Source organism: Hipposideros armiger, unplaced genomic scaffold (assembly GCF_001890085.2).
Source record: "Hipposideros armiger isolate ML-2016 unplaced genomic scaffold, ASM189008v1 scaffold_357, whole genome shotgun sequence".
Classification (NCBI taxonomy): Eukaryota; Metazoa; Chordata; class Mammalia; order Chiroptera; family Hipposideridae; genus Hipposideros; species Hipposideros armiger.
In genome coordinates this window covers 1,497,154-1,521,864 of record NW_017731707.1, presented here as the reverse complement: position 1 = coordinate 1,521,864, position 24,711 = coordinate 1,497,154, and the positions used below count along the sequence as shown (strand labels likewise).

General features: G+C 44.5%; 1 protein-coding gene across 1 annotated transcript in view; it reads left to right on the top strand.

The window, feature by feature from the left end:
• CUNH4orf54 (chromosome unknown C4orf54 homolog) overlaps positions 1 to 21,764 on the top strand; it is a 122,249-nt gene extending 100,485 nt beyond the window's left edge. Inside the window, exons 2-3 of the mRNA XM_019661684.1 lie at positions 3,971 to 9,417; positions 17,112 to 21,764. Of these exons, the coding sequence (XP_019517229.1) occupies positions 4,002 to 9,380 (5,379 nt within the window). The 5' untranslated portion in view covers positions 3,971 to 4,001 and the 3' untranslated portion in view covers positions 9,381 to 9,417; positions 17,112 to 21,764. The remainder of the gene's footprint in view (positions 1 to 3,970; positions 9,418 to 17,111) is intronic.
• The last annotated feature ends 2,947 nt before the right edge of the window (positions 21,765 to 24,711 follow it).

The following is a 24,711-nucleotide window of genomic DNA, read 5'->3' as shown; positions in this document are numbered from 1 at the left end:
CACTAATCTGGCCTCTCCGTTTCCTTGGACTCCAAGGTGACCAGCTGGTCCCCTTTGCAGGCAGCTGGTTGAGGCTGTAGAACAGCTAATTGGCCAGCAATGGGAATGAGCCTGTGACCTCCACCTCGTGGACTGAGCACTCAGTCATCAGTGGAGTGTGGGCTTGAGTCGCTCAGAGCTGGGCAGTCAGGGTTCCAGCACTTAGTCACTGTGAAAAGTCACACAGGCTACACGTCTTCATGCAACCTCAATTTTTTTATCCATAAAATGAGAATCACAGTCTCTCTCAGAGTGTTTTTGAGATGATTAAATGAGCTAAAATATACAAAGTATTTGCCTCAATAGCTAAAAAAGTAGACACTCTTTGGCAGCCCTAGGCAAAAACATGAATAGTATGGTACCTTTCCTTTGGATGTAATTCTTAGGTATACCTACCTGGGCCATACTCTGGGCCTTAAACAGCGGCCAACAGAAAAGCCTCCTTCACATCATCGTGAGGGGATAGGTGTGCAAGTATTTATGGAAAGCGTTACACAACACTTAATCAGAAAATCTCTCCTATTGACCCCAGGGAATCCCGAGAATGCCTGTGTTTGGTACCATCATTTCTCTGATTCCTACTTTGAGTCAGAGTTTAAACCTTTCTCTTCACTTCTAGTGTAGTCATCCACATCTGATAAACTTCTCTCCCTTTTGAATGATATACTTTTCTATCATATTGTGTCACTGTCAGAGACCTTTTCCCAATTAGTGGACAGCCTGGCCTTCATTCTTAATTTCTTTAATCATGTTAAAGTTTCCATACTATGATACATCTCACAAGACTTTCAGGGGATGCGAAGAAACATTCTCTACAGAGATAAAAATAGTGACATGAGTCATTTTCTTTGTTGCTCTTTGAATTGCCATATAAAGTTATCCACCAAATATACCTTGCCTGGTCTAGGAAGCGTGCCTGCTTAACATGGGTTAATGCTTGTGACATTAGTCACTGTTAATTGCTCAAGAGTTGAGATCAGGTAGGCAATCACTGAGTTCATCTGTCAAAAAAATGACTGTAGTCATATTAAGGAATAAAAGGCCCCATGGCTACCAAATGACTGCACATTATTTCAACAGAATTGAGCATCTTTCATAGTAACATATACCACCTGGAGCTCTGAAAATGTCAGAGGGCAGGCAGTTTGGGGTAATTGTTTCACTTGACCCTTTAATTGGTCATTGTTTTTCCATTTATGAGTTGTTGTTTTTTTAAATCTTTTAATAGAGTCTGTTCTATTCCAAATTCTCTGCATATTTGGTTTTAAAATATAATATGTGGTTTGAATTAAACCCTACTTTTTGAAAATTGACTTTATTTGAAAAAGATTTCCCTACAATATTTTTCCTACACTGGCATTCCTTCAGATAGAAAAGAGAAAAGGAGCCACACAGGTATTTTGGAGGTAAGTACCTCTTTTAGGATAACCTCTCTCTTTGTCTCTTGGGGAGATTTGGCTAGGGCTGTGCTCGCTGGAGGAAGCAAGGCTCTGGAAGTAGGTTTCCAGAACTTCAGGCATTAAATAATTACGCACTGTACCCAGGGCATCTGACCTTCCAATGTTATACTTTGCCAACTGCAGGGGGAAACTACTGAAATCTGTCACGTTGTTATGACTGACAGGACCATATGGAAAATGCTGGAAAAATTCTTCCTTAGACTACAATTGCCTGGATGGGCAGGAACTCTGCCTTCTATTCATTTATGGAGTGTGTATGGCCCAGAGTGCTTGAGACAGTGTTCAGGATTTATTGTTCAAGACTTCAAAACAAAATTAAAATGGGTCATTAAAAATAGTCAGCTTGCCTGAGGAGCCAATTATATTTTATTTCATTTGATTTATAGGGTCAGTTTCCTTAATCCCTGAGTATATAATGTATGCACAGGTTGATGATATCAAAAAAAGAAAACAAAACCAAAGAATGGTTATATGCTTTATTTGTGATCATGCAGATGAAATTGCCTAGTGGTTGCATTGCTCCCTTCTAATTGAGCATTGGGTTGCCATGGAGACTATTTGAGCATGGGAATCAGTAAGGCTCTGTAGCATGATGGTTAAGGTTCAAGCTCTGGAGCCAGAGTGGCTGGGTTTGAATCCTGCTTTATAATTCCTTATCATCTCTGTGCCTCAGTTTTCCTACCTCTAAAATCCTAGTGTTCTTGTACCTAACTCATCAGGTTGTTACACGGATTAAGTAAATTAAGATACACATATTTAAAAGTTCTTCAAATAGTGCCTGGCACATGGTAAGTACTATATAAGTCTTAGTCATAAGTATTATTTTTAAATTTTTATTATCATTAAGAATCTAGGATTTTGTGCCATTGAACGTGGTTCTCCATAGTAAAAAAGTTGATTGGAAATTTGGCAAATTCTCCCTCTTTCTCTCTCCTTGTTTTTTTGTTCCTGTCTTCTCCCCCTCTCTGTTTGTTTCTCTTTCCTTTTCTCTTTTACTCTCTGCACCTGGCACTCTGGTTTCATATCCACATTGCGATACTTGATAGTTCCAATCTTTCCTTATGTTGTGTTTTCCATGGCAATGATGTGAGCAGGAGCAAGTTGTTGCAGGGAGAGTGGCAGGGCTGTGCCATCCACATCTCAGTGTGAGAAGGTAAATGCCTCAGTTGTTAGGGGCTCCCACTCCATACATACCCCCATGCCTAACCAGAGGAAGGAACATTTTTCTGTGCGGGGGTGGCTTTCATGTTGGAAGGGGATGGTTGATGGTGTTATTTTTGTTCCCCACAAATGTGGATGTTTAAAATAGTGCTTTATTCAATCGGCATAAGTGACACATAGACTATGTATAGTGATGGAACTGGGCCTGGCAGGTGCTGAGGGCCAGACCTCACCAAAACCAAGAGCCGTGGCTCTCCACTGATAGCACCCAAGGGATCTTTCCTGAGGATGGCCAGCACGGAACCCCCATCGTGGGTTGCCTGGCAAATTCACTTGCACAACTACTGAATTGTCTGAAATGGATGCACCTCAGAGCCAGTGAACTAGGATTTTGGCTTCGTTTCCATGGGGCATGCCAGCGGGTCACATTTCCTCTCTCAACCTCCCTCCAAGCTGCACTGTACTCATGAAGGGTAAGTGGGTTCGTTGTTCTTTCGTGCCTATTGGCTTGGTGCCCTGCAGGTCTGGAGTTCAGCCAGTGTAACCAAATCGGGAGGCTACCGCTCAGGCTATATTTAATGGGAGGTTTATTGTCTTGTCACAGTTTTAGAAGTTTAGGGAACTTTTTTTGAGATTGATTGGATCGTGTTGGGAGTTGAAGTAGTGTCAATTTTGATCCCATAGACTCCTTTTTAGGGGTTATCATTAAAAGTTTATTTAATGCACCCTGCTTTAAGTCTTTGAAAACTGCCCTTTTGTACTTCGAGTCAGCACAGTGAGGATTCTAGAAGGGGCTCTTCCTATTTTGAAACAAACATTACGTTTCATGGGGTGTGACTTTGGGGAAAAGGGGATGGACTGTTTCATTCCTATTAAAACGTTTATTGTTATTACGCCTCTGATTTGAGATGAAAGAGGAAGAAAATGCATAGCTTTTGAGGCAAACATAAAGCTTACCAGAGGTAAAAAGGAGACTCTGAAATCGTTCTGGAGTGTCCTTCGTTGATTTGAAATGCAATGCAGAATTTGGATTTTATTTAAGAACAAGGGGGGGGAAACCCATTTAATCAGACTGGGGACTGAAAGTGGCAGTGAGTGAAGAATAACTTCATATTTGTTAGACATCACTATAACAGATTATATACAATACTTGGTTGACTTGAATTAGACCCCACAAGCTTCCTCCACCCCCAACCCTCTCCTTTCATCTTAGAACCTCCTCTCTACCCTCAAGTGTGGTTTCACTATGACTAGGGAATAGACACTAAAAATATTTCTGGAATGACGTGACCCACTCTCGCCCCATCCAGGAAAGAGACAAGGCTTCACAAGAAACAGCACATGCTTTCCTTTCATTTCTGGGAGTCCCAGGGTCGGCCTACAGATGCTGCTCCTTCCGTCGCCGATGGCATTCAGACTCCTAGTTGCCGACGGTGCCAGGCAAACAACTGGACAGAACAGCTTAGCTACAGGAAAGTGGCCACAGTCTCGGCCAGAGCAGCAGCCCCCGGACCACAGACCACCTCTGCCACCCCATCCAGGAGCCTTCCCACCTCCCTCGGGCTTGTCAGGGCCCAGGCACAGGGGCTGAAGAACTGGGAGGTGGTAACGGCCGTGGCAGTGGTGCCTACAGCCTTGGGGCCAGTCCACGTACGTCAGACCCTGCTTCGGGCAACTCTGTGTCCCCTCCAGGGCCAGGGAGGGACCCAGGACAGCCCCAGTGCTCACCATTCTTTCTTCTTGTCGCTGAAACCTAGGCGAGGGCTCAGCATGGAAGCCGCCGCTCCTGAGCTGAAGCCACAGACCAGACTGAGGGAGGTGGGGGAACGGGTGAGCAGAGCTCAAGATAGCCAGGAGTTAAAGCAGCAGCTGCAGCTGCTGCCCAAGCCCTCAACCTCCTCCCAGCGAGAAGCGAAATATGTGGAGATGTGCTCTTCAGCTGGAGTCCAGAGCGAGAGTCCTGGGACCATGAAACTTACCCTGGAGTGCTCCCCTGGGGATCAGAGGGACTCTGGGAGTCCCAAGGAGAAAGCCCAAGATGAACCCAGTGGTCAAGAATGCAAGGCTCCAACCTCGCAGAAGGATCCTGCTTCGGAAAGCTCCAGATCCCAGCTCTCCCTCACTGATCAGGGCAGCAACTTCTCATCTTCCTCCTCCTCATCCTCCTCCTCCCCAGTGGACAAAGCAGAAGGTGGCCTTTCCAAGCTGGATGAACCCACCATATCAACAGGGGCTCTGGCCACTTCATCTTCATCTTTAGGCTTTGAGAGTGACAGCAGTGCGAGCGCAGTGAGCTGCCAGCCCAGGGGAGGGGTGGGAGGAAAAATGGCAGGAGAAGGAGGGGCAGGTGGGGGAGGAGAAGATGGGACAGAGTGCACGGACATTATTGCCAAGTCTCAGGGCAGCAAGGGCCCCCCAAAAAATGAGGAGGCTCACTACATCACCACCCACGAGATCCAGCTGAGTGAGGTCGAGCAGGACATGGATTTCGATGTGGGGCTGGCCTCCCGCTGGGATTTCGAGGACAACAATGTGATCTACTCATTTGTGGACTATGCTTCCTTTGGTGGCAGCGACGAGACCCCGGGAGACGTCACCACCCCAACCGAAGAGGAGGACAACAGCTGCTACCTCAGCACCACTCCCAGCACCAATGCCACCCGGACACCCAGCCCCACCAGCAGTGACCCCGCTCGCCCCAGCGCAGGCAGCAGTGGTCGCGACACCAGCAGCACGGAAGTGGGCAGCGGCCCCTCTGACAGTGGCCCGACTCCCCCACCCACTGGGCCTGGCACTGCCACTGGGCCTGAGCCCTTGCCGGAGCCCCCGGAGGCAGCTTCAGGGGCAGCAGCCGCCGCAAGCAGCTGTGGGAGTGCAGCAAGCCAGATCCTCCTATCAATCAAACCGACTTCCCGGGCTATAAATGAGCCTAGCAACGTGCGTGCAAAGCAAAACATTATTTATGCTGCCAAGCATGAAGGCGACATGAGCCTCCGAGTCTCTACAGCTGCTGAACACAATTCAAGTTCTCTGAAGCAAGACCGGGCTGCAGCGGTGGCTCAGGACCATGCAAAGAAATTCATCGCTGTCCCTGCTCGCCTGCAAACCAGGTGCGGGGCCATCAGGGCGAAGGAGTTGGTGGACTATTCCAGCGGGGCCTCCAGTGCGGTGAGTGAACTGGACGATGCGGACAAAGAGGTGCGTAACCTGACCTCCCGTGCCTTCCGGAGCCTCGCTTACCCCTACTTTGAGGCTCTGAACATCAGCTCCCGGGAGTCCTCCACGCTCTCCGAAGTCGGCTTTGGGCGTTGGTCGACCTTCCTGGACCTAAAATGTGGGGGTGTTGGAGCCAGGGTGGAGCAGAGCCTGCTCAGGAGCAGCGCGGCCTCGGTGGCCGCAGGTCTGAGGAAGGACAGTGGGGCCAGGACGACCGCAGACCAGCTTTACATCCACTCCAGGAAGTCCCAAACCAAGGCCTTGGAGTTCGTGGTCAGCAAAGTCGAGGGGGAAATCAAACATGTGGAGACACCTCTGTGTTTCCAAAAGCAGGTGCAGACAGGCTCCCGTGTGGTCACTCTTCTCGAACCTCTGAATTTACGCAGTGAGAGCAAAGCCAGCTCAGCCACTGGGCCCTGGAAAGTCACCAAAGGCTCCAGCAAGGGCCCCGGGTCGGTGTACACAGATGACGGCTCCGAGACCTCCGAGAGCAGCAAGCCTGCCTCCCGTGCAGAGGGCCCCCAAAAGAAGTCCAAGTTTGCTTCCAGCCTGCTCAAAAATATCATCTCCAAGAAGATGCAGCGGGAACATGAGTTCAAAATGGAGAGGGGCGAAGTCATTGACACATCCCACCGTAACCTCTCCAGCATGTCCAAGGAGCCAGTGGGCCCCCCGGGGGGTGAGAAGCAGCGGGAGAGGAGCCTGCAGAGACAGAGCTCTCGCCACTCCGAGGCCGGCTCTGAGTACACGGTGCTCAGCCTGTCTGATGCAGGTGGGGAGGGGTCCACAGCCGGGTCTAAATCCCCGATTTTCAAAGCCAGTACTCCTCGGGAGAACAGTGCAGGCTCTGGCCGAAATATCACCGATGGACACACAGAGGAAGTGTGTGAAATTAAAAAGTGTGCATCAGAGACTGTCAAGGGCATCTTCCTCCGGAGTCAGAACAGTGCATTCCGATCGTGGAAGGAGAAAGAGGCTGAGAAGCGAGAAGAAAAAGCCCCCATAGGGAAGCTGAAACTCCCCAAAGGGGGCGACTGGAGAGCTGATCTCGGGGAGATATCTGCCAGCAAGTCCACTATCATGTCTCGTCTCTTTGTCCCCAACATCCAGCAGACACCCAAGGACAAGCAGCCAGGGAAACAGGCCACTAAGTACCCTGCTGCCCAGGCCACCTCCACAGCAGTGATCAAGCCCAAGGCTCCGGAAATCAAGATCCGGCTGGGGAGCGTGCAGCAGCCAAGCTCAGACTTCAACATTGCCAAGCTGCTCACGCCCAAACTGGCAAGCGGCAGCGCCTCTAACCTCCTCAAGACCATTGAGGACACCACCAAGGCGCAGCAGAAACTCTTCCGGGGGGACAACCTGGAAAAAGTGCCTCAGTTCCAGGTGAGAGACGTCAGAGACAAGTCCAAGGCTCAGGGCCCCCTCCACCAGGTGAGGGACGTCAGGAAACTAATCAAAGGGTCAGGGGATAGCAGTGACAAGGGCAGTGTTACCCCGGAGCAGGGGCTGACCGGGCCCAAACCCAGGCAGCTGGCTGCTACAGCTGGTGGGTCCAGATCCCTGTCCCCCATGGTGATTACATGTCAGGCCGTGGTGAACCAGAGGGAGGACAGCATGGACCGAGAGCTGAGGGACAGCCTGGGCAAAGGCGGCGGCAGCAGCGGTGGCTTGAATTCTTCCTCGCCAGAAGGGACAGTCTTGGTTCACAGGGCGTCTGGCAGGCTGCCTGTAGCTACCATTGCTCCCAATAAGCCTGAGCAGGGCTCATATCTGCCAGTGCTCAAGATCATCTCCAAGGCTTCTGCTCAGAAGACCCCAGAGAAGGCCAAGGACGAGGAGGTCAAGGAGGAAGGGAAAGGTCCCAAGCCCTCGCGGAACGCCCTGGAGAAGCTGACCGCGGCCGTGAGGTCCATGGAGGAGCTGTACAGCTTCAACAGGAACGAGTGGAAGCGCAAAAGCGACCCTTTGCCCACGATGACAGACAGCCATGTCCTGTCGCTCATTGCCAGCGAGGAGAGGGAAGGGGCTGGGGGTGCTGAGGGGGACCCTGACAAACTGGCCAAACGGCTGGGGGAGGTGGGAGAGCGGGGCACAGGAAACAAAGGCGGAGTGGTCCTGCGAGGCGGACCCATGGAGCGTCTGCAGCGGAGAAACTCCAACCCAGCGGCTGAGAGTGTGTCTGCCCGCGCTGCTGCCTTTGAGAACCTGGCCAGGGAAAGGCCCCGCTCCCTCTATATTCCCCCAGTCCACAAGGATGCAGAGAGAACCCAGCCTCTGCAGCCCCTCCCACCCCTCCCCAGCAACCGGAATGAGTTCACAGTGAGTGCCAGCAGCACCCAGAAAACTGGGGGTGTCGCTGGCAAGTTCCCACAAGGGCTTTCTCCAGAGAGTCCTTCAGCAGCAAAGGGCATCAAGTCTCAGGGACTGCGGTCCCTCAAGATCTCTCCAGCCACCAGGGCACCTGTCAGTGAGGTGACCAGTAGGAAAAACGGCAGCAATTTGGAAAAGAGCAATAGTGACTGTGAGAATTACCTGACCATCCCCCTGAAAGGAAGCTCTGGAGCTGGGGAACTTCCAGGCAGGCCTGGGGCTGGGAGGGAGGGGGCCCCAGCCTCCTCAGTGGCCACTCTCTGCAGCTTGCCCCCCCTGAGTGCCCGCAGTCAGGTCCCCAGTAGCTCCAAAGGCTCCCAGGTCAGTGGAACCAGCCGGCCAGCTTGGCGTACCAAACCAGACAACCCACGGGAGATGGTAGCTGCCCCCGCAGGGCCACAGAGCCCCGAGCACCCCCCCACTGCCATCTACCACCAGCAGCCACTGCCCTTCACCCTGCAGGGGGCCCAGCCCCAGGTCCTCTGCTTCTCCCCACCTGGCATGCCTGTCCAGGCACCTGCAGGCTCAGCTCCAGTCCCCACAGACTCCTTCCAGCAGCCACAGCCTCAGCAGACCCAGCGCAAGATGCTCCTGGATGTGACAACCGGCCAGTACTATCTGGTGGACACACCAGTACAGCCCATGACCCGGAGACTGTTTGACCCCGAGACAGGGCAGTATGTGGATGTGCCCGTGACCTCCCAGCAGCAGGCTGTGGCTCCCATGTCCCTCCCTGTGCCTCCCTTGGCCCTGAGTCCGGGGGCCTATGGACCCACCTACATGATCTACCCTGGATTTCTGCCCACGGTGCTGCCTGCCAACACCCTGCAGCCCACACCAATTGCTCACACTCCAGGGGGCAGTGAGCTCTCCCAGATGGCCGCAGAGCCCCCCAGCAAAGAGGCAGCTTCAACATTCACCGAGGCCCCCTACTTCATGGCCTCTGGTCAGTCCCCCGCCTCCTCTTCCTCAGCCGCAGCAGCCACAGCCCAGCTCGTGGGGGCCAAGGGCTTCGCCCAGCTGCACGGCAAGCCTGTCATCAGCATCACTTCACAGCCCCTGGGGCCGAGGATCATTGCCCCTCCTTCCTTTGATGGCACCACCATGAGCTTTGTGGTGGAGCACAGATGAAGAGCAGTCACCAGGAAGCAGGACGCAGCAGCTGCTGGTGAGTGAGTGTGACTTGGATAATCAGGTTTAAGGGATTAAGAGCAATCCCGTTTCTTTGTGTTTGAAGTGGCAGATTTACAGCAGAGGAAGCTGTCTAGAAATGGGCATTTTGGAAGGTCAGAACAAAACCCCATCCAAATTATTAAGGAGCTAATTTTCTTGCCAAGCTTCCTCCTCTCCCCACTCCTCTGCTCCCGTGGCCTTTCCCCTTTGACCTTTTTAAATTGCTTGAGTGTTTTTCTCACCTGTGAGTAGGAGGGAAGTGAACTTAGGTTCTTTAAGTTAGGCTTTCCGGGAGGCCGGCCGGGTAGGAGAAAGAAAACCCCGGTCGGGAGTTCATGGACCAAGCCCCCCCTAATTCTGGCAGGCCCCAGGGCCAAAGGCCGGACTTCCTTAGGAAAGCTTGGGAACCCCCGGTTTATCGGGTGGTTCTTCGGAAATAGGGGAAGTCCAAACTGGCATTTTCTTGGTTTGGGGGTTTTCTAAAATCTGCAGACAGGCTTCTCTCTCTCCTCCACATCTTCCTCTTGAAGTTTCTGACACAGAGACTCATTTTTTAAACTCCTGGTTTTTTGTTTTGTTTTGTTTTCAGATGATCAGAATACTTTTTCTTAGCCGAGTTCAAGGTTTTTAAGGTCACACACACACACACACACACACACACACACACACACACACACACACACTGGCACACACTTGACCTCTACAGAGAGGGGAGATTACAGAGCTGCTGTGGCTCCATGGAGGTGGATGCTGTGTTTGATTCAGTCCATTCAGACTGAATCCTACTCCCAGCTGGCAGTCCCTACAAGGCACTCATTTTCATATCTGCATTCTCTCCCTTCAAAAACGAAGCCACTTCCACTTGCCCCCTCTAAAGGAAATAAGCTAAAGTAGATCCTAACACCCGAGTTAATCCAGCTTCACAGACAGGAATCCTTGCTGTAAATACAGTCCATGGAACTTGATAGGAAAACTGAGCCCGGTTTGCCTGAACCAGGACACGTCAGGTCACACACGTTACACAGGGGCAAACTTCAGAAAGGAGCACAAAGATGTCAGCACTATGGAGCCAAATTGCCCTCATTCCCCTGTTCTCTTCAGATTAGAAAGGATTGACATCATAAATACTTCTTGGACTTTCACTTCTTGGTAAGATTATACCTAATCAAGAAAGGAGATGGAGAGGGGAGAAATCTTTTCTATTCTTAAATGAAAGAAATAAGCCATCCCTCTCTTTACTAAACTGAAAAAGAATAGAGAAATATTTTTTTTCATTGTGCAATGAAACAGCCTGAAATTAGGAAGTAGGATCATGAGATTAGAGTCACAGCTTCTTCTCACCAACTGTATATTCTTGGGCTGCAAACTCTCTAGCATTCATGACACTCATGTGTGACTAATACCTACTCCTCAAAATGAATGTCTGATGACATAACAGTGTATTGCAACTTTTTTTAAAAAACTTTTTTTTTTTAATTAAGTGCTTGTTGCTATGCATTGCATTTATTGGACTGTAAGACATTAGGCCACTTTTCAAAAACCCTTGCGTCTTAAAGTCAGGTGAAAGCACAAGCCTCGTTTTTCTTGCAATCCAGAAATAGATGATTTGAATTCTTTTCCTCCAAGAGTTTAATCACAGGCACTGTGTGATGAACACAAACCCAGAGGGGGAGGATTAAAGATAAATATAATGCATCTTCTGTCTGATGTAGAAGACAAAGCCAAAAATTAATATGCACGGGGAAGATACTCAGAATTAGAGAATTAGTTTTGCAGAAGGAAAAAGAGTAGCCTTTAAACAAAAGCATTTTAATCTTCTGGACAAGTGGATGTTTACCTAAGGCTATTTTGGAGCAGCTAATCCTATGAGGCCTTTTTGTGAGCTGTGGAGGTGCAGAAGCAAGGGGAAGAGAGGACAGGGCTCAGAGGAGGGGGAACCAGGCCCAGGCTCCTGTGGTGTCCCCTCAGCAGCTGCCTTTGGCCTTTCTCCTGTCTGCTGAGTCTGGAGAGATTAGGCTTGGAGTTGTCGCCATCAGACACAAATATAAATCAGAGTTTTTAGTATTAGAGATTTCAACAGTGATTATTTTGAAAGTTTTTCCCTTTTTGAAATCACCACCTTTATTTTAGTCCCCAGCCCTAAAGATAGATAGACAGAAGGCAAAAAGCTGGCTTCGCAATTTAAGGAGACTAGCGATGAACTAATGATTCGTTTTTTGTGTACAGGCGAAAATCTAATTATCAAAACTCAGATAACCAATAAAAATCCTTCAAAACTCACCTTCCTGAAAATTCTATGTTGCTTTGCAAACAAAGGTCAGGTACATAAAGAAGTGTGTACTTCTTTTCCTTGTGTAAAAAAAAAATTAAACGTTGTTCATATATATCAAAAATTGCATTGTACACACTCATTCATCAACTGATGATCATACACGTGGTCCTTGTGAGAAGTCTTGGAAGCTGGTGTCAGTTCAAGATTTCCTTTGAAAGCCAGACGTATCCCAGAGATTTTCGTTGGGGTGAGGTAGGGTTTTTTGTGCCCCTTTGAACTAAATCATGTAAATGAATTGATCCAATCACAAGATTTCACAGAGAAGAAAACTGGGGCTTAGAAAGAAATGGTTTTGCTGAGGTTCCCAGACAGTGAGAGAGCCAGGACCTGTGGAGCTGGCTTTTAGCTCCTGGGCCACACTATGCTCTCTGCAGGCTGCTCTGTGTGTTCCTCGGTGGGAGGCATGGAGCAAAGCAAGGATGGCAGAGGACTGCAGTGAGCTCTGAACTGGCAGCCAGGACACCTGGGATCTATTCTCTGCCTCTCTGGACATTTGTAAAATGAATGTTTGAATGAAATGCACTAATTCCCTCATTCATTCAACAAACATGAATTCATGAATTACGTGTTTACACTCTACCAGCCACAGTGTACTCTGCAGTGACTATAAACCCTCATGTGACCTGCTCCAGTCCCATCAGCCAAGAGCCTACACTCCAGCAAGAAGACACACCTTGGACATAGAGAACTGCAAAATCAGTGTTCAAGTCCTGCCTTAACCTTCAAGATCCCTTCCAACTCAAATAATAAGTATTTCATCATCTATTTTTAGCTGCTCGTTGTAACTGGGAGCTTTGCTTTCTCCCCCATTTATATTTGAGCGTAACCAGCTGCTATTATCTCTACCTAATTATTCTGTTATGAACTTCCCTTCAGTTTTGCTGTTCTATGTGGGCCTTTCCCACTTTTAAGAAGGTCGTCAGTAATGTTATGTACTTTATTATTATTTAGTACATCATGGATTATGATAAATAGATGAGGCTGTTTGTAGCTGGTGGCTCAGTGACCAGATAGTCACAACACGAACCCATTTGTAACATACCAGTGGGTTAGGCACACCAGCTTCAACACTTCACTACTTTCTCTTTTTTCTGTTAGGACTTTTCTGTTTTAGATCTTTGTTATTTGGTGGTTTTTGTTTTGGAAGTCCCCATTCCATAGGATCTTTGATGACTTTTCCAGTGAAATTATTTTTGTCTTAGTTTTCTGTCATTAGAGGCATGCTGCTATATTTTTCCTTCTCTGACATATTCACTTTCATGCTTTCTCCTGCCCACCCACTTAGACGCCATATTTTTCTTTTAAAATTTTAGTGAAAAATAGATACTAAATACCATTTACAAGAGCATAAAGATAAAATAAATATATAATATTAACAAAAGAAAACTTTCATTGCCATTATGTTTGCTCTGCAATGGGTATTGCAATTATTTTGTTTAATTTGAATGTCTTTTTTTCTTTTCCTGTAAGATTTTATCCATTTGTTTCTTCATTTCTGAGTGTGCTGTATGTTGCTCCACCATGTTGGTCTTTCTTTTCTCCTTACTTCCTCAGAATTATTTCTACTCCCTGAATAGAACCCTACAGGTCAGCAGTTGAAGTGGGAAGAGAAAGGGGGTTGGGTTCAGGGGATCTGTTTTTGTAGAGTATTCTAAGGGGGCCCTATTGGGGTCCTTAGATCATTAAACCCCGTCCCCTTGTAGTAAAATTCCAGGAGAAACCTGGAGCTCAGAGAGGTTAAGTGGCCCTTCTTGGTCACAGTGTCCCTTTGGGGCAGAGTTGGGACCCAAACCCCAAATCACCCCATACACGGGTCTTTTCTCAGTTTGTGTCTTTCTTATTGCATTCCTGTCCCCTCTTCCTGTCCCTGCAGGGTCACTTTTATTTGGTCGTCCTCCTCCCTGGTGTCCATCCCAATAGTTCACTTCCCCTCCTTTTTCCCCTTGCTATTTGTTTGAGAATTTACTTTCTGTTCTTTGCTTTATTTTATTTTCGGTGATTTTATTCCTTATGTGGTTTCTCCCATTCACTTCAAGCTGACCTAGTTTACTGCCCCACCTTACTTCTCCCCTTCTTCTTACTTTTTTGTTAGTAGTTTCTTTTTATCACAGACTGGATAACTTCACGGGCTGGTGCTCCTGTCAGCTCCCTCATGTGCACAGGCTTTGCAGCTTTGTGCAGGAGGCCAGGTGGCTGGGCTGCGGCCATTTCATTTTCACATCATTCCATACTTACATTCCTGAATTAATTCGTCTATTTCTATTTTTTCCTAACTTGGTTGTTACTTCCTCTCCCAATTATTATACCGGGGGTGGGGGCTAAAAAAATGTATACACATGACTTGTATTCATCTTTTGTTATCAGTATCTATTGAGTATTACAATTTTAATACAGTGTTTTTCCTTTCTTAAAATGTGTATACATTTTTTTGGCTGCTGTTTTTATCTTATTCTCTTAATGTCTTTTTTTACCTTTTTATTTTTTTCCTCCCTTTCTCTTTTCTTGGATTGTAGCTTTCCTCTGGCTCCTAATTTGGTGCCTTTCTCCACAATTTTATTGCCTTAATTATTTCCTTCTCTACCCTCTATAAAAGTGAAAGGTAATAGCTGATGTATATTAATCATTTATTATATACCAAGACTTCATATCATGCTGTCTGCTTCTTAAAACAAGTAGGCACCATTTTCATTCCTATTTGACACATGAAGAAATAGCTTCATTTGTCAACAGATCGCCTGGAACCCAGGCCCTTTGTGCTCTTTGGCCATGCTCATTCCTGGCGCCTTGTCTGCCCCTTCTCTTACTCTCTGCCCTCTAAGTATCAATCCCTTGTTGTGAACTGTCCCCCTTCCCTCATCTGGGAAAAAGGGAAAAAGAATAAGGTAAGAAATTGACCCGGAAACTTGTAATGAATGTCTAACATACACTAAGCCTCCATGTGTGTTTTCCTTCTGATTGAAAAATTAGCTGTCCTTAGTTATTAGAACATTTTGTGTCCCAAAGAGAAGCCTGAGCCAGTGTCAGCACTCCTAGGGGCTGTGGCCCGCAGGGGTGGAGTCATTGTGAGTGTATATGTGGAAGGGCAGCTGCGGATGTCCACCTGAGAGTGGGATCCCCCTGGATGTCAGTAGGTTCATGCAGTTTAGTTGGAGGGGAGTGCTGTGATTTAACTAAAGCCCAAGTATGTTCACCTTGAGTCAGGCAGCGCAGGCCTAAATTCTCACACTCTTACTACTCTGGACAAGTGACTTGCCCTGTCTTCACTCAGTTTTCTCAACTGTAAGATGAGGATGCCATATAGAAGGGTTGTAAAGAGTCGATGATAAAGCCATTACAAAGGAAAAATCAAATAGTTCACTGATCTGCCTTGGAGACAATAACCTCATAAACACCTTAGGAACCCCCATCCCCCATCTCTGAGGGGCCCTCACCAGAGCAGGAACTCAGTCCTTATCCTTACAGACACCTAGGCAGGGTCAGGAGCCCGTATCCAGGATTGCTTTATATTTTCCCCAACTGGAGGCAATGTCTACAGCTCGGCAGTCACCTCTGAGCTGGCTGATCTCATGGGGCAGGTCATTTGGCTATGGGTCAGAGTACTCTAGTATCCCCCAAAGCTTTCCAGAATGTTATACAACTTAGGGCCTCGATTGCCAGCTGCATGTAGTGATTTTCTTGTCTGTCTGGGCACAGTCCTATGTGGAGCAAGGAAAAATCTGACCCAGCGTCCCTGCTGAAGTCTGCCATGTATTCAGGCCTGTAATCATGGGAAGTATGCCCAGGTCATACTGCTGGGTGACACAGGGTAGTCACTGACTCCTCTCCTATTTACTGACTTTTTCACAATCCTCTATGTAAACTGGTGATTTTATTATTTTATTCTTAATAGGCATTGGAGCAACTTTATTACTTTCAAGGTTTCACATAAAATTTCTCTCAAGTTAACGTAAGCAGAAGCAATGCCCTGTGAATGAACGAAAAGGCAACGTCTGGAGCATGGGTCCCTGAAAGTGACCCCTGAAAGTAGATTCATCAACAGATTTCTCCTGTTTCTCAGACTGCTCTCTCCATCTTGCAGTGCCGCTGCCCTCAGGCCTGTTTCCTCTCTCTCTCTCTCTCTCTCTCTCTCTCTCTCTCTCTCTCCTTCCCTCCCTCCTTCCTTCCTTTCTTCTTTTCCTTCCTCGCTCCCTTCTGTATCTTCTCACTTTGCTCAGAGTCTTTGCAAATCTTGCCTCATGATGTGACTCAGCCTGAGCTGTTGTTGCATCCTTGGACTGTACTGAAATGAGTCTTCATAGTCTTCTATTTTCTTCTCCTTCCTTGTAATTATATTTTCTTTTCCTGTTGCTACTTTACATGTCCTCAGGTACAAAAACTTAAATTTAGCAAATGAGAAGTCTTTAAACCCATAACAATCCCTTTCATCTTGAAGGTCATTCCTTAATATAAAATACAAAAGAACAAAATAATCAAACATGGAATATATACATATGAAACCACAATTATTCTTATAGATTTTTTTAAAATCATATATTTAGCAGGTCAGTTTCTAGATGATAAGATTACAATATCCCTTGCTGGCTACTCTGATTGCTTAGATAATTGATTAGATAATTGTTATCTGGTACTCCCTAAAGGTTATTTTTCACATGATAGTCTTCTTAATCCCTCACAAATATTACCTGTAGGCTACTCTGTTTTAGTCTTCATAATACTATGTTCAAATATCAACTCTCAAATGTTAAAAAAAAAATGTTCTTTAGGCAAAGTTCTAGAATACTATAGGGAGAGGAGAAGTTGACAGAAAGGGCTAATTTTCAGTAAGCTTTTGAACATGTCAATGCTTGTCTTAGAATGGGTTTAACTAGGTCATAGATTCTAACCAGTATATCTCATTTTAAACAAATGCACTAGATGAAATTCCACATAATTTAGGCCGTGATCATTGGCTTTACAAGAATTCTCAGCATAAAGTTCATTCATTTAACTAGATTACTAGCTCATGCTAAATTTCATTTCTGAATACATTTTAGAAACATATGTATTACACTGTTTTATCTCTTCTATGGAAGATTTCGATGAAACTATACATTTAACTCAAATCATCTTTGTGTAGTTGATTGGACTCAAGTTTCAAAGAGAGGTTCCACATTAGGCACTTTCTTCAAGTCAGTGTAATGTCTAGTAAATTCAGAAACATCTGCCAAACACATTTTAAAATGCGAACGTCACCTTCATTAATATTGAAAACAGACAAATAGTTAAATAAAATGTATTTTGACACTTTTCTTGCTTCTTTAAAAGTGAGATTTCCTTTTAAAACTAACAATCTGTTCTTTGACTGTGTTTAATTATAGGAGCAAGACAGAAAGACAGACTACTCTTCTTTAATCTGAAGGTTGCATTATAACAACACCAAGATTCATCTGAAAAACTTCCTCTACATGTGTTACTCTTAGTATTTGCTTCTTATAAACCAAGTGTGTAAGTTTCTGTATTTTCCAGAACAACCCTGTTAAAACAGTTTGTGTTATTTTAGTTTTACTAGGCTGATTGAATGGTTGCATTTTTTCCCCCTGTAAAACGATTTCTTTTTATACTTAAATACAGGATATAAGCTTTCTATTCACCTTTCCCTCCTTTTGGCTAGACAACAATCCATTAAGTTTTTTTATAAGTCAATCAAACCATACAGCAGAATGGGATTGGTTGTGTTGTAAACCAAGCCAACAAACCAATAATTTGGATCACAAATCTTGTAGGTTCTTGGAATATATGAAGACTAGCTGGCAGAATTGTAGCACATGCTTGGATTTTAAATACCATGGGTCTGTACTTTAAATCATATACCATCCAAGCTTAGTCATGTTCTTGGCTATATTCTACATGTTCTTTTCTTGGGTTTAGCATGATTTCAGATGTGATGGTGAAAAATGGTGGTGTTAACCTTTATGTTTTAGTTTTGCCATTTGTCGGTGTCGTGACACTATCTGTTGCCTTAAAATAGAATGGCTTAAAATACTGAAGAGATAGTGATTTAAAATTAAGCCCTTCATCTCAGAAAGGTATAAAATATCTATTTCCTTCTAGTAACCCAAACTTTGTTAAGCGTGTATAGCATTTTTTTTGTCTTCTTCAATTATTCCCTTCATAGTTGCATATACTCCTGTCTCTCACAGATTGTTTGGAGTCTGAAGAGTGACCTGTTTGGGGTGATAGGCTAGAACTTAAGCTCTGATTCAGTGGCTCTGATTATCTTCAGCCCTCGCCATACCAATAACAGTGACCTAGGATTCCATCACTAGCTTCTTATGGTTTTAAGAGATGTCGAAAATCCAAATCACAGAATTTTTCATGGACAGTCAACACTGACTCAGTTGTAACCCAATTATGAAGGTTATTTTTGTGAGTGTTCACAGAGTCTGGAAGAGTTAATAGAACAGATAAATATTTAGCTTGTCAGAATTAAAGTATGTCAATATATATCCAGCAAATGTTACATTGGCATATTTCTTACTTTCCAAAAGAATACCTTGAAGATTCTCCCAGGCTTTCTTTTTTAAGGATTCTCCTCTTATTTATTTATTTGTTCAAAGATGAAGCATTCTGATAATTTTTTTTAAAAGCCTTATTTTGATTTTAATGGTCATCAATATTTGGTTTCTGCTTAAAATTGCTTTTTGAAGCCACAGATTTTTATGCTATTTTCACTAAAGTTGAGGCTGATTTTTGTATGATTTATGAAATCTTGTTACTTTGTAGTTCTGCTTCTTATCCCAGGCTCGTTTAGAAAATAACTCAATTTCACTTTCAAGGCCTTCCTTAAAGTCATTTTTTTAAAATATAAAACATTGTTGGATAAAAGGAAAGGTTTGAGAGAGGAATTGCCAGCTCTGGTCACAATTCAATTCGTCTTTGGGCTCATGGGCTATGTAATGGAGTGACAGCCTCTCTGAGACATGACACATGAAATACAAAGCAGCCTCTGTGTATGGAAAAGATGCCCTGTACCACACTAGGGAAAGCGTTATTCCTTTGTCATAGAGGGCCTCGTACCCAGAAACATCAACAGACTCACCTCAGAACTTACTTAGTTTTTCACCACTGGGGAACTACATACAATCTCAGCCCTTCCTCATTCTCAATAGAGATTGGCTGGGTATGAGGTCCCTTAATATTGAAACAAGAAAGTAGAATCAATTTCAAGGATCTCAAACCTATAATCCTCAAAACAGTACCATGAATTCTCAAGTATTTGAACACATCTGGTGAAACTTATATAGGATTTGGGTGGGTAGTACCAGAATTGATAAGACTGTTTTAAAACCATGTGTGACTTTTAGGAAAACCCAGTAGTCATGTGGAGTTGTCGACCGCTTGCCAGTTCTTCAAAGAGACTCTCCTTTCCTAGAAAATATGATCAAGCTCTTACCTACCATTGGTCTAGGGAATTCATAAGCTATTTATCATGATCACCAGCAGATCTGAGCCTTAAATTCTCACATTGAGATAAACTAGGACAGAAACTAGAAAAAGGAGAGCATCTCAATTTCAGTTCTATCAGAGAGGCCATGTCCTCTGAGGAGCTGTCAAGGATGTAGTAAATGTCTAAGTGGTTAAGAACGTAACCTTAAAATAATATTCTATGAATATGACATCTTCTATTGGTAATTTTATGGTTCTTTTATTTCCTTAAACCATACAAAGCTGCTAGGCCATTTACTACCTCAAGTGATAGGGAGGAACATTTTAAACAACATGAGGTGAATCCAAATCCTCATTGTCATTGTTATTATCTCTTGAGGTCACATTGATATTTGAAAGAAGTTGTTGTGCCCTTCCTCGTTCAACCAAAGTTAAGTGGAATAAGAATCTATGAACCTTCCAACCCACAAAACTATTACCCTCACAATGGCCCTTTAGCTACTGACCTACCCTTTTATGTTTTATGTACACAAAACTACGTGTACACAAAAAGCACGTAGCATTTCCTAAATAGTGCCTTCAGCTTGAATCTACTTAGACTTGCAGAGTCTGGCTTTTGCCCTTTTCTCTCAGGGTTACATGTGTGACTCAGTTTTCCAGAGGAACCACCGGGCATCGTGTGTAGGGATCTTAACCCATTTCCTCTTTTTCCTCGTTGGGTAAATGCTCAGGTTGAAATATGCTCTATTTGAATTGTTTTTGGAAAACTGAACACATTTGTAACCAGTATGAAAATTTAATTCCCCAGAATGTATTTTTTTTAAAAAAGCACTCATTGAAATTGCCCTCAGGATGAAATAAAGCTTGGATATGCAGTTAGTGACTTCACTTATAGGCTCTCTGTATGTCTGTATATGTCTGTGTGTCTACGGCTCTCTCTGTATCATTGGCTAAAAAAGTTAAAACAAATTACGTTTTGACATCTCTATGATAAATCTCAAATGTTAACACACATTTCAAATTCATCCTTATATCGCTGAGAAGTACCTAGTGATACAAATCTATTTTTCTTAATTTCAGATTAGACTTTATCATCCTTGCCTCGTAAAGAGATTGAATGCATTTTAATGATTTTCATACTTCGTGTGTTTGCTACGAATTGAATGCTCATGCTACCAGAAATAATACTTAGGACTGCAGGACAGTATTGATTCCTAAGTAGATTGACTATAATCTCATGATAAGTATATATATGTGCGTGAGAAAACACATTCAATTATAGTCTCTGTGTTTAAAAATGATCATGGTATACATTTTCCTATGTGGTGCTTGAGGAGTTTCATTCTACAGTTTACAAGGTGTAGGTTTGCACCCCAGATTCTCAGGGTATGCTATGTTACCCAAGTACTTGAAAGAAAAAGGTGCCCTGTATCTTACCAGTACTGTTGAGGGGGAAAATTATGTGTAGGTTTGGTTTAGAAAACTACTTATAAAAATCAAATTCATAAAATATGTTAGGCTTTTACACAATTTCTAAGGAGGTATACATATAGATATGATATATATTTTCAAGAGACTGTTTCTATATTCTTAACTAACTTCTGGGTCCTAAGTTGACCTCACAGGTGCATAGAATCATTAATAAAGCATGTAGCATTTGCTAAATTGTACCTTGAGCTTGAATCTAATCAGAATGTCAGACTCTTGTCCTCTGGGGGAGAAAAAAAGCATGTTTAGTCTGTGACACATCTGATTACAAAGCCCAGGGGAGGGTTCTGAAAATTAGACTTGCTTGTATGCCCCATGTCTCCTAAGAGAACTGAACATTCACAGAAGTAATTTTAAGCTGTCAACATTCTTGTTTCATGTTGCAACTAGAGCATATGATTAGACTTATTCCTATTTAATTCATAATGGTGCAGAATAAAACATACACACAGCACATCTAATTTGATTTCTTTTTTTAAGTTTTATAATTGCTTTTTACAAGCTAGTGTTAATGGCAAAAAAGTCCTTTCAAGGGCTCCCTGAATTACCTGTAGTACCTGAATCTATTTTCTAGCAGGTGGTCCTTTTTATTCTCTCCCTTTGAAGATACAGGTTTCTTTATTTACATTTAAATCATAGTATTGTACAGTAAAGACAATGGTGGTTGAAAAGAATGTGAAGACTGAGGAAGTTATGTCCCAAACAGGGGAGAGTAAATTGTGTGGTGAATGAAGAAAGACATTGGATAATGCTGAATTGTACCCTTGACTATGAAATAAGCCAGCGGTAAATGGAAAGAATGTGAAAATTTGAACTGTTCTCAAGACAGACATCTTGGTGGAAGAGTTCCTACCTGAAGTCTGATGTGACTCATTTATAGAATGCAGTGAGCTTGGCCAGTGGGACTGTGAAACTAGCCCAGCAGTTCTGAGAATTATGGTATCAGTGTATTGCATATGGAGAAAACTATTAGACAAGGACTCTGTGAGACTAGCCTGCATACCTTAATCGCCAGCATTTGTACGTGATTGTGCAATCTTGTGTAATGGTCTTTTATTTTGACTCTTGAAAAAAATACCTTATTGTTGTTTTTTCCAGTAAAAGTAACTGCAAAGAAAACATACACTATTTGTCTTTATTTTAACTCAGAAACAAGCTTTGGAACATTTTTATTTTCTTCTGTCTTCTAAGTGAAATCCTTCATCTAAGTAACATACGCTAATGTTTTACAGCCAGGGTTGTATTAGTTTTCTATTGTTGCCTTAACCGCAGTTAGTGGCTTAAGACAGCGCAAATTCATTATCTTAGAGTTCTGGAGGGCAGATGTCTGGGATGGGTCTCTCTCGGAACCCATAGTATGTTACCTGCCCAAGGAAAGGAGTGTAAGTGCTTGGATCATTGTGTAGAGCTGTGAGGAGCACACACCAAGGTGTGCGATGTTCCACTGACACCGAAGAGCAACCTAGACAACATCCCTGAGGACCCACACCGAGGCCCAGGAAAGTAATTGTAGTGACCTCCTTCGAAGCCTAAATATAAGAGGCACATGTTTGGGACACTTACTGCACAGTGAGGATCAATGTTGTAACATGTCCCTTAAGTCACTAGTCAACTGACAGCAGCATAAACCTTAACATTGAAGCCCCCAAAAGACTTAAACCCACGTTCCACATAGAGGAACATCCAGGATTCCTCACATATGTCCAGGGTTGGGGGTGATAGGGCAAGAAAGAAAGCTGAGGGCCGTTCCAGGCCTATATTTTCTTAAGTCACCTCTTGCTGCCAGCTCTTGTATCTAGTGAATTCTCAAATTCCGTTCTCCATCTTGCCTCAAGTGTGTGCTGTTTTTCTCTGCATTGCATTACCCCACTAGACTTCATTGCAGGGCACCCATCCAGTCCTGAGTAGTCCTGACTCGGGACTATGTGTGTGGCAGGACTTTGCTGAAGGTTTAGGGCATATGGGGTGGAGATTAGCAGGTGCTCCATCATATGGCAGCCAGCTGCGTTAGCAAACTCCTTCAACCTGAACTACTGACATACCTCTTCTTATACAGGCCCATGCCATCCGTGGCACTAGAGAATTGTCACTGGTTGTTGAGTTCATTTGTGCTTCAGCCACCACCCTATGCTAGAGCGCTCTCCTTCTCTTCATCCTCCGCTTCCTCTGTTCCTTAGCTTGCTGGCTCAGGATCTTCTACTTTCCCGTTATTTCTTATATAGAACAGTTTAGCCCCCTATTGAAACCTTGCTAATGCAGATCACTGAATTATGCCCAGAAGGCCTCATCTCCATAAATAAGCATGACCATTGTCCTAGTTACATATTGTTGAGAAAGAATCCACCCCAAACTTAGTGGCTTAAAACCCACGAAAACCATTTGTTTAGCTCATGAGTCTGCAATTTGGGCAAGGCTCGGCATGGAAGGGTTGGCTCTGCTTCACACTGGAGCTTGACAAGGTCCTGGAGAATCTACTTCCAAGATAGCTTGCCAACATGACCGGAAAGTGGATGCTAGCTATCAGCTGGAGTTTAGCTGGGCCAGCCAGAAGCCTCAGTGCCTCTTCAGCTGGGCTTCTCTATGAGCTGCTTGGGCTTCCTCAAAACATGGTGGCTGGGTTCAACAATGAGTATCCCAAGAGACAGCAAGCAGGGGCTGCCAGTTTCTTAAGGCCTAGTTCAGAACGTGGCATAGCATCACTCTATGTCATACTCTATTTGATAAGCAATCACAGAACCTAGATTCAATGGCCAGAAACACTGATTCCCCCCCCCCTCTAAATAGAAAAGTGTCCAAAAATTTGGGGACATGTTTTAAAACCACTATTTCATTAAAGGGTATTTTTAAACAGATACTATTATAAAAGGAATTTTAAAATTAAGTCTTAGACTACTGGAGGCTTGGTCAAAGATTCTAGAAAAACTCTAAAATGAGAGTAGTGTCTATAAGGTTTGGTGGGCATGTATTTTTGTGTGCCAGGCATATGTTGGAGTCTCACAGAGCAGAAATCACTGTTGTATTTCTAGTGTGGAGGGAATCGATGTTCTTTAGGGATGAAAAAAAAAAACAACCTACTCTATGCCAGGTGCTCTGATTCATGAAGAGGTTAGGATTTCAGGAAGCCTTTAAACATGGTGAGAATGCCCGATATGCTGATAAAGCTAGCTAGCCTAAGCCTTGTTGAAGGCATGGGTATTGAAAGAGGAAACTGGCTACCAGCCACAAAGAGGTCCACGCCAACGAGTCAGCATGGGGCAGGGAGGGAGCTAAGAGGGCTCGGTGGGGAGAGAACCAGGAAAACCAAAGCAGAAGCAAGAGGCTGGACGTGAAGAAGCCGTTCGGTTGTGCCAGAGGCACAGGGGAGCTGCCGGAGGGATGCTCAGGGAGGAGTGTAGGGGATAGAGGCATAGCCAAAGCCCTTAGACAGGAAGCAGTATGAAGAGAGTCATTAAAGACATAGCAAAACTAATGTGTTCTTTTGCCTCTTTCAGTCAGGTTGCAACCTGACCAACAGATTGTCCCTTGAATGAAGTATTCTCTGGAGGCACATATACCTTCAGTACTACTGGATAGAGAGTAAGAACAGGTTTTATTATATACATATTAGATGTATACTCGTATATACATACAAATACATACTAGATATAGTATTGCAGGATAACATTATGTTACATAGATTATATAATGTGAGAATTATCGAGATAAAATATTACCTTTGGCATGTAGTTAGTATTCAAGAAATATTAACTACTGTAATATATCTCTCCATTATAGCATTTCTTTTTCTGAACAATTCAAATTCACTGCTATATAGGTTGCTTAAAAATACTCAAACCAGGGCCGGCCGAGTGGCACATTGGTTAAGAGCTGGCTTGGGACGCCAGAGGGCCCCGGTTTGGATCCCACATATGAGGGCAAGTGACACTGAAGAACAAAAGGACAGCAACTTGTCTGTTCTCCTTCCCCCAATTCTCCAGCGCTGTTCCCATCCCCCAATTCCCCAATAAAAAAAATCTTAAAAAAAATACTCAAACCAATTTTTGG